This window comes from Rutilus rutilus, assembly GCF_951802725.1.
Source record: "Rutilus rutilus genome assembly, chromosome: 7".
Lineage (NCBI taxonomy): Eukaryota > Metazoa > Chordata > Actinopteri > Cypriniformes > Leuciscidae > Rutilus > Rutilus rutilus.
This window is the reverse complement of record NC_140221.1, coordinates 45556212-45570040: the sequence shown is the minus strand read 5'-3', so window position 1 is coordinate 45570040 and position 13829 is coordinate 45556212. Positions and strand designations below refer to the sequence as shown.

The 13829-nt window shown below is 42.3% G+C and overlaps 1 protein-coding gene across 1 annotated transcript; it reads right to left on the bottom strand.

Moving 5' to 3' along the window:
* Positions 1-406: 406 nt before the first annotated feature.
* Positions 407-6585, bottom strand: LOC311293057 (lipocalin). Its single transcript, XM_084413058.1, has 6 exons — positions 6433-6585; positions 5379-5518; positions 5203-5282; positions 5014-5127; positions 672-773; positions 407-595 (listed from the first exon to the last, which is right to left on the bottom strand). Exons 1-6 carry the CDS (start codon positions 6526-6528, stop codon positions 582-584), a joined length of 546 nt encoding a protein of 181 aa, XP_084269184.1. The 5' UTR covers positions 6529-6585; the 3' UTR covers positions 407-581.
* Positions 6586-13829: the final 7244 nt, after the last annotated feature.

Here is a 13829-nt window from a genome sequence, read left to right as displayed (position 1 = left end):
TGTGCCGCTACGCGTGGGTTGTTTTTTTTCCCATGTCTTTTAAAATTTTCTAACATGAAATAGCCAGTCAAATAAAGGCTTTTTATTAATTTCTAAAAGAAGAGTGCCTTGGATTTTCTTCTATTATTATTCACTGAATTCCCGACCCCAAAGAGCACCTTCTAAAAAAACTTTTTTGAACTCCTTGAGCACCCTGGACATTTTTTTCTCTTTGAAAGTATAGTTTCACATACAGTATGCTCTTAATTTTTGTGATTCCATAGAATTTTTTCCACTATACATTTTTGGAATGGGAAAGTTCCATGGATGTTAAAGATTCTTTATGGAACCATCGATCCCAATAAAGAATTTATACGAGGCTAACATACACTCTTTTAAAAATGCAGTATAAAAAAGCCACATAACGGAGATTCAAAAAAGATTTTATTGGTCCAAAAACTCATGAGGAAATTATAGTAAATGATGAAAAGAACATTAAGAGGGATAAAGAGACTGCTATGAGAGTGTAACACTAGAGGGCACATTAAATGTTTCACTACAGTCAGGAATCAGGATTCAGAGAGGATCTTCAAATCAGCACATTAAGGGCACTCGTCTAGAGAGAAAAGATGGTCAGGTCAGGTCTGAAGAGGTTATTAATCAGCTATTTGCTTACTGACACAATGTTTTACCATTTTTAGGCAGGAGGGCGATGTTCTCCGGCAGAATGCCTTGCTCCAGAGAAAAGGCAGTGAACTTGTCCAAGACGTCCTGGCTCAGGTCGGGTGTTCGGCCTACAAAAAAAACAGTACAAGCACATCGAAATGTCACAGAAACAATTCCGACTAAAACCAGAATCAATGCATTTGCAATTATTTGAGCTTATGTTTTTTTACAGCACACATTCCAGGCTGAAATTTAAGTTAGATTAGAAACGGCATTCAAAATCTATTTAGCTCCGTAACATGATGTTTCAGAGAGCGTTAAGATGTTCAACAAGAAACATTTTACAATACGATTCCATTGGTTAACATGAACTAACAATGAGACATACTTCTAAAGCATTTATTTATCTTAATTAATGTTCATTTCAGTACTAATACATAATTAAAATCAAGTTTTACCTGATAACTTGAGCTAACATGAACTGACAGAAAAGAACAGTCTAACTAAATGTAAACAAAGATAAGAAATAAGCTCATTGTTAGTTAATGCATTATGATAGAACATTATTTTAAAGTGTTACCAGAAAGTAATTTCAGAGTTGAACAGGTTATTGCACTTTTACTAGATTGATGAAATAATAAAATGACTAATTAACAGTGAAGAAACGAGGAAGTTAAAAGAGTCAGTTTGGATTGCATGTTTACTGCAAGTGTGTTGCTCAAGGGCACAATGGGGATGGTTCAGGAAATGCATTTTTACTACATCACATGAGTTACTACGCCTTTTATCTCATAATGGCCTGGTTTGGCTTCACAGACAAGGCTTTAATTAAGCCAGGATTAGGCCTATTAGGACATTTAAGTAGCTTTTATAAACATGGTGTGCTTCTTGAGACAAAACAATGGCACAGACATATTTTAAGATCTGTCAGTGCAAGTTGCTTTCAGCTCAAAAATGCATTTATACCAGCGGCCTATCAGAAGGGCTTTTCACACTTGACCCAGTTAACCCTGCACTGTTAGAAAAATCTGTAGAAATTACAGTATTACTGGCAGCTACTTGCCAGTAACTTACTGTAGATTTAAATTGATGTTATTTACTGGCAACAATTTGTTCAAAATTAAATGAACATTAAACATTAACAAGTCTTTATCTTTACAGAATAAAACTAAAATAACAGCCTCATGCAAAGCATTCTGGGAACCAAAATCTGAAGGAAAAAAAACAGAAAAAGGTTGATGAAGATTTCTGGTTCCCAGAATGCTTTGCATTAGATTGTTATTTTATAGTTTTATTCTGTAAAGACAAAGACTTGTTAATGTTTAATGTTCATTTAACTTTGAACAAACTGTTGCCAGTAAATAGCATAAAGTTAAATCTACAGCTGCATAACTACAGCAAATTTTTTACAGTGTGGGTCATTGTAAACCAGGTGTAAACAGGGTTATCTTGCTTCACGTTTCACACTGCTCATAATTTACCCAGTGTTAACAATTAATCATGGGTATTAATATGGTGACGTTTCACTCTGTACAATCCTAAACCCTGGGTTAACGTCCTCATTTGCATATTTGCGTTTTCAGTGTCATTAAGTGGCACGCGAAAGTGGTACGCGATCTGCATTGGCAATGCGTGTTCTCTGTGCTGCGCACCAGCCGGAGAATACCACCCACTTTTGAGCGTAAAGACGCCTAGTTGAAGGCACTCTCGCTTCAGTGATGGTTTTTAGCACCCTTTTCGGGAGACACCCGGATACCCATTGAGGGGCCATATCATTTTTCGCTCTGAAATCACGCCCATACTCACGCCGGACTGGTACCAGCCGGCTGCCTTCCAGGGAGCAAGGGCTTTGATATAGCCGTGGTTCGCTCTGATTCGTAAGTGGCCATATCGCCACACATGAGTCGGTACACAGGGTTTTAACCAGCGCTGGAGAGGACGCATGTACAGATGCATTACTCTGAAAGTAAGGCGCGCTCTCATTTGTATAGAGTCTATCACTGTTCCCAGGAAAGAAATATTCCGGCTGGGAGATTGGAAGCACTGTTTCTGAGACCCAGGCATTCTAGATGGCTGAGGAGCCAGGATCTGTGAGTTATCAATTGCGCCTCCGAATGGGCTATAACCAGCCAATCGTCGAGGTAGTTTAACACTCGCACTCCCCGCTGTCTCAAGGGGGTGAGCGCTGCGTCCATGCACTTCGTAACTGTACAGGGGTGCTAGAGATAGGCCGAAGGTTAGTACCGTGTACTGATAAGCCTGCCCCTCGAAGGCGAATCTCAAGAATGGCCTGTGATGGGGCGTTATCTGGATGTGAAAATAAGCATCCTTCAGATCCAATGAGAAAAACCAGTCCCCTGGGCGAATCTGCGCGAAGAACGCCATCCTTCTTTGGAACGAGGAAGTAGCGACTGTAAAAGCCTGACTCGCTTTGTGATAGAGGGACTTTTGCTAACAGTTTTGACACTTCAGTGCGAAGGATGTGAGCCATGTGGAAGGATGTGGTTGTCTCGACCACGGCTAAAAAGCACGGAGGTCCGCGAGCAAACTGTAGCAAGTAGTCTCGTTTTATTATGTTCAACACCCATTTTGATATCCCGGGGATGGCCTCTCAGGCCTCTACTTCATAGTGGGCACACAACCTACATTCATTACATCTCCGGCGTGGGTTGGAGGGCCAACTGATACTGTGGGAACAGTGCTTGTGTGTAGGGGTGTGTACTTCATAGTGGGCACACAACCTACATTCATTACATCTCCAGCGTGGGCTGGAGGGGCAACTGATACTGTGGGAACAGTGTTTATGTGTAGGGGTGTGTACTTCATAGTGGGCACACAACCTACATTTATTACACCTCCAGCGCAAACCGGAGAGAAAACAGACAGAAAAAAGCTCTTTTCTTGCTTTATTTGTGTCGCCGTAAAAACGACATTTGTTTGCAGGTGTGCATGTTTTATAACAGGCTAGTTTGCTGCAATATTGACATTTCCAGCCGCCTGAACTTAAGAGGGGACTGGGAAATGTGTGAGAAGCTTTTTGGAGGTTGGTCTGGCCTCGGCGGGACTCAAACTCTCTCTTTTCCTTCCTTTCGCCGTGGCTAGGAAGGTTTTCGAGGCTCGGGGTCCAACGCAATCTTGGGTCGGGGTCCCCGTCGCTCTGGGAACTGCTGACGCTTCACAGAACGAGAGCGGTGACGGACCTCAGCCGCTGGACGGGGCTGGGAGACCGGAGGCGCTGACTTTACCTGCTGAAGAGGTGGCGCCTTCTTTAAGCTGGCCATGCTTCGTCCAATCACACTTATGCTGGGCTTAGATGGGGGGGCAGGGTCAAAAGTTGAGCCTGACCAATCTCCGTCTTCGGACGCTGCCAAAGAGAATGAGTCACGCGGGGCCGGGGCCGGCATGGGCTCACCTATTTTTGAACGGTCATTAATACTCTAACCCCGCCGTTGTGAACGGGAGGGCGCGAGGGGCGGGGTTGCTTTCTGTACGTAAGGTTGGCCACGAGCACAGTGAAGAGAGCAGCATGTCCTCGTCAGTGAGAACAGCCGTTGTGACTGTGAGTGAATGCAGTTTCAGCGTGACTGGATCTCAGGCATGAAAATGCATTCATTGTGTCCGTCTGAGTCATGTAGATAGTTCTTACATGATGTGCAAAACGGACTTTAAAATGTTCATATAACATATATATAATGTTCATATTTCACCTGCTGCCAGAGCCGGGATTCGAATACGGGTCTCTGGCGCGAAAGCCTTAGATTCCACCACTGAGCCACAGGGGGCGAATGACGTAAGACAGTTAGCGCGAGCAGAGAAGAGAGCAGCATGTTCTTACCCGAGAACAGCCGATGGGAGTGATGCAGTTTCAGCGTCTGTCAGCGTCATAAAAACTCACTCATAGTGACCGTCTGGGTCATGCAGAGAGCTCGAGAGGATGTGCAGAGGATTCAGCCGAAGAGAGGGCCTCTGCACGAGGCGTAGGTGACTCGAGGCATTTGAACAACGCCTCAGAAATTCACTCTTGTAGTTGGTGTCTGCTGTGCAACTGCACTGCGTTTAAAAATTTGGCTTCAATATTAATATTAATATTAATCGTAAGCTAGCCTTACGTAATATGAGAGACCTCTCGAAAGGGAACCTGGGGTTTCATAAACTCCGGGCAAAAATTGGTGCAAACATTCTTTTACCCAAGGTTTAAAGTGGGGTTCAGAACTGGGATAACCTGAGGTTATGCACAGTGTGAAAAGCCCTAGAGTTAATTCCATGCAAAACAAAGCTGAACCAGACCAAGTGCAAACATCAAGTGAACCAATCTGAAATCACAGCCTGCAACAAATTCAAGTTAATGTGAAGGTGTATTGGTGTTACCGTAGAGTTTGTCGAGCACTGTGGAGGAGCCGGCCTTGGTCTTCACAGTGTGGATCAAAGCAAACTCATCATACTTCACATCAACAATAACCATGTGATTATCAGTTTCCCAGCCTGTGGAAGAAATATAATTTCTCATTTGAGTCCTGTATAAACCACTACACTGTATGTCTATCATTTCTTCCTTACGGTCACTGCGGAAGCTGAATATTCCAGGAACATCAGACTTCTGAGCGAGATGGTTCATCTTCCAGCATGTGCCATCAGATCTGGAAAGACAGGACAAATGGGTAAAATCTTTGCATGTGCAATCATGGGAAAGTTTCATTCAAAGTTTCTTATTTTTAGTGATCAGTTCGTCTTACTTGAGACTGGAATAAGCCATCTCCAGATCTCCTTCATCAGTCGGTGTCAGCATGGCGATGCCCATCTTCATGTGCGCCTTACGGCTGACAAACCACTCGGCATTGGTGGCAAAACCGATCAGGTACCATTTCCCAGCCACCTATATGAAGCACACACACATCAACAACATTTCCCCTCTGGGGCTCTTCGGTCATTTTTGACTGAAAAATTGTACATTTTTTTTCTTTAGTTTTTTTTTTTTATCGGAATGGTACAAAACTTGGTAAAGGTTTTGGCACTTCTGGCTATGTGAACACACAAAAAAAACATGGACATGATTCGAACAGGTTAAATGGTCCTGAAAAAATAGTCACACTTGTGCTCCTCGTGGTCAAAAATGAGCACATTGGAAATTAATGGGAGACTAATTTAATCTAGTGGATACTTATGGTACTGCAGCCAAACACAATCTTACTGAAAGCTCTTTTTTTATATATATTTTTTTTATATCAGGCTCAAATTTTGAAAACAACTTGTTTAGATTTATGGCTTTGATTTTCTCAAAGTTTTAGAGTAAAATATGTTTTTGCTAAATATTATTCAGATACAAAAAAATCATAACAATAAACGTAAAATTCTGTAACTTTTTTTAAGTTCACTTTTTAGAACTTTTTTTCACTTCAGCAATAATCTGCCATGTGTCGTCTTTGAGAGAGAAAAGAGATCAAACTTAAGTCTGTGGTCTAAAGCCTTCAAGATTTACTACAGTTTGTCTTGTCTACGCTCAAAAAGTGAATAAATGGATAATAAATATAGTGTAAATATAATTTAGTACCATTAAATCCCCCAAAAATACAAAATATTAAATAAAAAAACATTATCAAACTAAAATATAGTACATTAATTTCATTGAAATAAAATAATAAATTTCTGTCATTTTTGACCGACACGCGAAGAGCACCACAAGGGTTAAGGATATTCTGGTCTGTAAATATGTCCCTGTATCATCACAAATCTGTGAGATAAATATGTAATGGATAGATTCCTCCTCTCATCACCGTCTTGCAGTCTTACCCCCTTGATGTCGAAGTCTGTCTGTGGTGTGACCTCAGAAGTAACGGCAACGGCACAGAGCAAAACTCCCAGCAATCCCAGTACGGTGGTTGGCATGGCTACGGCAGAGCTCAGTCTGGAGTGTGTGTGGGAATCTGGGCCTCGAGGGGTGAATTCTGAGCGGAGTCCCTCGACACGCTCTTATATAGCGCAGCCCCCGTTACATAAACACACGCCCCTTACACACAAACACACACACTCACACACACACACACACACACACACACACACACACACACACACACACACACACACACACACACACACACACACACACACACAGACACACACACACACACACACACTCACGCACGCATGCACCAGAATGCACTTCAAAATATAGTACATAACACACACATCTAAATGAGCACATACCCTTTTATATCAAGTTCATTATTATTATTTGTCTCCAAAGTACAGATATGTAAACACACATACACAAAGCTCTAATATACTTGTATGTCTGTGCCGTCCCGGATACTCAGCACACACATATAAATCTCAATGTCTTCCATTCAGTTCTCACTTTTCAGTACACACACACAGACACAGACACAGACACACACACACACACACAGACACACACACACACACACACACACACACACACACACACACACACACACACACACACACACACACACACACACACACACACACAGACAGACACACACACACACACACACACACACACACACACACACACACACACACACACACACACACACACACACACACACACACACACACACACACACACACACACACACACACACACACACAGACAGACAGACACACAGACACATACGCACACACACACTCACAGAGATACACATACACACACACACACGCACACAATGTTGCATTTAGGGCCCCTTCTCATTTAACAGCTTTGTTATTCAACATTTGGCACAGAGGTTTGCAAGGGGGTGTGCTACTTTCTTAAGCGGAGGCTACACACACACACACACACACACACACACACACACACACACACACACACACACACACACACACACACACACACACACACACACACACACACACACAGTCTCCTAAAACTCCAAGATGTTAAGAAAGGCTCATCTGGATTAGAGGGGTTTCATTAGATTCAGCAGAAAAAGATATGTAGCTATGCATACAGTCCAAATGTTAGAGACTACTATTAAAGATCTTTTCTTTCTTTTGCAAAATAAATCTGATGATCAGGTTCTCCATTATATTCTGGGATGTTCCAAAGCATCTTGAGCGTCAATAGAAGAATGTCTGAGCCTTCTGAGCAGAGAGTCACATGATCAAAGACACTCATTTACATGAATTACATTTAATTAATCACCTAGAAATAGTGCAAGTAGTAAAATATTTATTCTTCATTTGTATGTCCTAACTTTACTTTGTGTTACATTATTCAAAATACAAAAATTTTTAGTGAAAATTTTTTTTTTACATACAGTACATTTGCATTTTATACATGATACATTTTTTTCAGGATTCTTTGATGAATAGAATGTTCAAAAGAACAGCATTTATTTGAAATAATAGTCTTGTGTAACATTATAAATGTCTTTACAATCACGTTTATTAAGCTCTTTAAAAAAAATTTAGTAAGTATTTAAATATGTTCCCTGTGTGGTTCAAAGGTGGAAAAAAACTACCAATAATTAGAAGGAAAAAAATATCACAGCAAAACACACAAACAGGGATAAAACACAAAGAGCTGCTGTTTCTCTCTCTCTCTCTCTCTCTCTCTCTCTCTCTCTCTCTCTCTCTCTCTCTGGGCCGTTCTGGAACCTGGAACAGGGAACAATGTCAGCATTTTACATTGAAAACACAATGTTTACAGTGTAAACCCCTCAGTCACTCACATGCACGACAAACACACACATTTAAACACACACTATCAACTCTATCAGCTGCAAAAGCATTTTGGACTGTTGTTTTTGCTCTCCAGTTTGAGATTTATGCAGTAATTACGAAGTTAATAGTGCAATTATTGTGAGTTTTAAATGAATGATACTTTCATCCTTAACTGTGTAAATCACAGCAGGACACTTTATAGGTTTACCCCATATAAAGAGACCTGGGGAATTTGTTCTTTACAGCTGTTTCTTATTATAGACGTGAGATACGCCTATACGTTTAGCCTATAGGAGACGGAAACGCCTTCGGTAGAAACTTATCACAACATTTTTCTAAGAAACTGCAATAACCAAACAGTGCGTGTCTGTAACTGTTTTTCATATATTGACACATTTAGCTTGAGATGCAGATAAACCAGAACAAGTATGACTGTATGTTTGCAGGTATTAACTCGCCATCTGAGCTGATTACCTGATACCCAAATACCAGTTTCAACAACTCTATATTAAATCTATGATAAGATTTAGGTTATGCTGGATTTATCGGTAACACTTTACAATAAGGCTCCATTTGTTAATGTTAGTTAACTGCATTATGAAATCTTTTATTTTAGTAATCTTATTTAATGTTACTTTTAACATTTACTAATACATTTTTAAAATCCAAAGTTGAATCAGTTACATTTGATGTGCAATGCATTATAAAGGTATTAATAATGCAAGTTAAAATGCATTATTTATTTTCATAAACATTGTAACTAGAGTTAAAATGCACTATAGTATTTGCAGATTCTTTACATCTGAAAATAGTGGTTTGTCATGTTTTTTAATGCATTTATCTTGTAATGAATAGATAAGTATATAATGAATTATACAAGAGTATATAAGTATATAATGTGTATATATATATACAGTATATTCATGAGACCATACAATGCATTAAGAGAAATAATTAATGCATTAAAATACTATTTGTTGTACAGCCAATACTAAAAACATTCATTTCCATTTCTGCTTGAGTCTTTAGAACCGTCCTGTAGCCTTTCCAGATTACTAAAGGAAAGGTCAGATGTTAGTAGTTTGCATGAGACTGGCTCCTGCCTACATGCATGCATATATATCACAGTCCACTGACACACAATGAAAGCCAGAGTGCTCTCTTCCCACAACCTCGAGACTATTACTCTGGTACCAGTACATGTATGTTAGCTCTTTCAAATCAACTATAGAGAAAGAACAACATACCAGATTTGTTCACTAACTTGTTTCAACAATCATTTAGCCTACCATGGTCATTTGCCAGCATTGGCAACTCACAAGTTAAAAGCTGTCAATGATGTTTGCAGTGCAATATTTGACTGTAGTTAAAATTGATGGTTATTTTCGTCTGTTATGGCTTTTTAGATACAGCATTCTGCCTGATTTGAAATAATAGCATTTATTTGAATTAATTATCAAGAGAGAGAGAGAGATGCATGTGTGAATTATCCTACATCCGCCTATGCACTGTATATCTCTATAATAATAATAATAAATATTTATAAAATAAACATTTAGGTTAATGAATTTTTTTTGACATCTTAACAGTTAAACTTTGCAGTGCTAAACACATGCAACGGTTGATCAAACAGATTCTGAATAAACGAGACTGTCCTCCGACGAAAAACGAGCCCATATGTCGTTTGTACATGCAGCGTATTACGACCTACAGTTACGGTTTAAAATTAAGCGCCCTCTTTAAACTCTTGTCAACTAGTCTCTCCCCTATGAAGACTCTGAAGAGTGTTGTTATACCACAACGAACAAGGGTGTCGGTCCCTGGCTGGTTTTTCTACAGCGCGAGCAGCGGTGGTCACGAGCTCTCTGAGCTCTCAACTGCTGTTCTAACAGAGCTCCGCCCTGAAGGAGGCAGACCCAGCCCTGGCTTTTCTCTGTCCAGTCCGTTCCTTACGGATATATGTCGACAGAACCGCCTCCTGTAGCTGCCTCCTGGGCGTTGTCGCAAGGTAGGCCTACCACTCGTTTTAACAGCATCACATTTTGTGTTTGTTTGTCTGACGGCCGGTTGAGGGCGAACAGAGTGATTTCTTCACTGGTACAGGCTGCACCATCCCTGCCAGTGTTGCAGCGATCATTCCTGTGTGCTCCGGCACTGGTGAGAGGTTTCTCACTTCCTGAAAGAGCAACACAGGTGCATTTGCATCTTTTTCCCAGAGCGAGCCGCAGGCAGGCCGCCCAGCCTGTATCAGTCACTGCCAAGCCAGGTGGCAAGTGTAAGACTAAGCGTCCCTGATACAGGCCGCCCGGGGATGGGTGAACGAGCTCTTCAGACGGTTACCGGTCCGCCGCTGACTCTCCAGAGTCCAGCGGTACCCCAATTGTCACAAGAGCAAATTCCTCTGTTCCTGGGCCCCAAGAGGGTTAGACTGGCGGTGTGCAGTGAGTCTTATTGCACAGCTACTGTGCAAAGTCAGGGAGGAAGAGGAGCAGGTCTTGCTAGTTGCCCCTTATTGGCCCAACCGGACCTGGTTCCCCGAACTCACAGTCCCCTCAAAAGCCCCTCCCTGGCCCGTTCCTCTGAGAGAGGACCTATGGCACATATTGCACCCGCGTCCAGACCTCTGGAGACTCCAAGTCTGGTCCCTGGACGGAACGCAGAGGTTCTAGGTGGTCTACCACAGTCAGTCGTAGACACCATCACTTCTGCGAGAGCACCCTCTACGAGGCATGCTTAAGCCTTGAAGTGGAACCTATTCGTTGAATGGTATTCTTCTCACCGAGAAGACCCCCGAAATTGCTCGATCCGCGCCGTGCTTTCTTTCTTGCAAGAGGGGTTGGAGCGAGGGCTGTCTCCCTCCACCCTCAAAGTGTATGTTGCCTCTATTGCCTGGATGGGAGATCCGTGGGAAAGCACGACCTGATCGTCAGGTTCCTGAGGGGGGCGAGGAGATTGAATCCGCCTTGCGCCCCCTCTATACCCTCTTGGGACTTATCTCTGGTGCTAACTGCACTGCAGAGACCTCCCTTTGAGCCACTGCTGGCAGCTGAGTTAAAAGTCCTGTCTTTAAAAACAGTTCTCCTGCTTGTTTTGGCCTCCATTAAGAGGGTAGGGGACCTGCACACATTTTCGGTCGACGAATCATGCCTGGAATTCGGGCCGGCTAACTTTCACATTGTCCTGAGACCCCAGCCTGGATATGTGCCCAAGGTTCCTACCACTCCCTTTCGGGACCAGGTGGTGAACCTGCAAGCGCTGCCCCTGGAGGAGGCAGACCCAGCCCTGGCTTTTCTCTGTCCAGTGCGTTCCTTACGGACATATGTCGACAGAACGCAAAGCCTCAGGACCTCAGATCAGCTCTTCATCTGTTACGGAGGTCAGCAGAAGGGAAAGGCTGTCTCAAAGCAGAGGTTGGCCCACTGAATAGTGGATGCCATCATCTTGGCATATGAGTCCCAAGGTGTACCTTGTCCCCCGGGACTGCGAGCTCACTCCACTCGGAGTGCTTACACGACACCGTTTTTACTGAAAACAGAAAACGTCCTGGGTGCGTATGCAACCCACCGTTCCCTGAAGCGTCAGATGCTAGGCCTACCTGGTGGAACTTGTGCTAGGCTGGGTCCATATGTTGTGATTCCCTACGGCAATCCCATATGTGTATTCTTCCACGGTACGGCTCCCCGAGGTGAGCCCGTGTCTTTCCCCTGGCAAAGTCCTCTCTGCCATCACTGTTCGGTTGATCCTCCCCCCTGTTATAGGTTGGAGTCATCCCAGTGACATCCCATATGTTGTACTGCCCGATAATTCGCCCAGTTCATATGTGTATCTCCCACGATTCCCCTCTTCGGGCTGGATGTAGCTTCTGTAGCGTCCCTTCCTTCCATCGATAGGGCACGCTTTCCCAGTGTTATCCAAGTCTACTGAGCAGGTCTTGCGGAACAGCAGTGACTTTCCTGGCCTAAGCCCTGTCCTATCAACGCCTCAAGATGCGAGAGGTTCAGCAGCCTTTTGTCTAGGCACTGGAAGGTGGCAGCTCTAGTGGTGTTTTCCATAAGTGGATCCCATTCAGTCGACGTCGCCTACGTCTAACGTTCTCGACTGAAAGGGAACATCCTGGTTGCGTATGCAACCCACCGTTCCCTGAAGGAAGGAACGGAAGATGTAGTCCCTTAGCCACTGTTGCTGGACCACAGCTGACTCCGAGTTACGCTCAGCTCCTCAGCGAAAAACTGGGGGTGCGTGCATCTGCTTCCGTATTTATACACGCCTCGCGGGGCAGAGCGCGTGATGCAATTCACGCACGCCAATGCGCGCATTGGCTCGTTCTAACATGCTCGAAGATGACAGGCTTCCTAGCGTGATCCCATTCAGTCGACGTTGACTACGTCCTCCGTTCCCTCCTTCAGGGAACAGTGGGTTGCATACGCAACCAGGACGTTTTCTGTTTTCAGTAAAAACGGTGTTGTGTAAGCGGCCCCTATATAACTAATGATCTTTGCAACAGAAGTGAATCAATCAAAACTAACTTTAGCTTGACAATAACTTTATTCTAGAGCTGCTGTAAAGCCAAAACAATCTCTGTTACTGCTTTGAAACATAAATGTGCTATATAAATGAAAGTGACTTGACTTGAAAGTGGCTTCTTAAACTTTGTTTTACACACCACGCGGCCCCATCAGTAAGAACCAATAATAAAGCGTCATGTCGAAGTAGTAATAATTCATACAATTTACAGTAAATTCATATGATATTGTACAAGTGTACTCGTACAAAATTCTATGACTTTTACTCCTGCTGCTGTCATTGGCCATTGCCTCAACTCTCGTGCAGTTTGTGCCCATTGTAAGTAGTCTGACTGTTTATATCAGAACGTTAATATTAAATCCATTGTATTCTTTATTAACCTTTACATATTGGCGCCGTCTCTTCTCGTTCCAACAGTACATGATATCTTTCCACATGTTGATTTTTATTGAACACATCTGTTTAAGAAGCAAGAGTCTGGAAATGCTAGTTTAACATGTCACATGACACATGAGATCTTCAAATAATTTGTCCTAATCAGATCACTTAAGTTCCTTTGTCACACCAAGAACAATAATATACAAAAATAGAATGATAATGATATAATGATATAATGACTATAATGATAACTATTTTAACATCCACACCAAACGGACGATAAAGTTCTGTTTATTATAAGCGTGTGCTGTCGTTATGTTGTCTGCTATTTTAAGTGCTTAAGCTTTTTAAAGTCGGATAGTAGATCCTGATTGGCTGTGTGATAGAAATATTTTATGTAATGGATATTTTCAACATTAAATGTACAGAGAAATGCAGACTAAGGATGCTCAGGTCAAAGGCCATATATACTTAAACAAAAAGTGCTTAACACAGTAGAACTAACAGTCATATGATTTGCTTAGATCATTACAAACCAATCACCAGAACAAATCACAGTGAAGAAGACTTGAGTGACATTGATTTTTACTAACTGTATT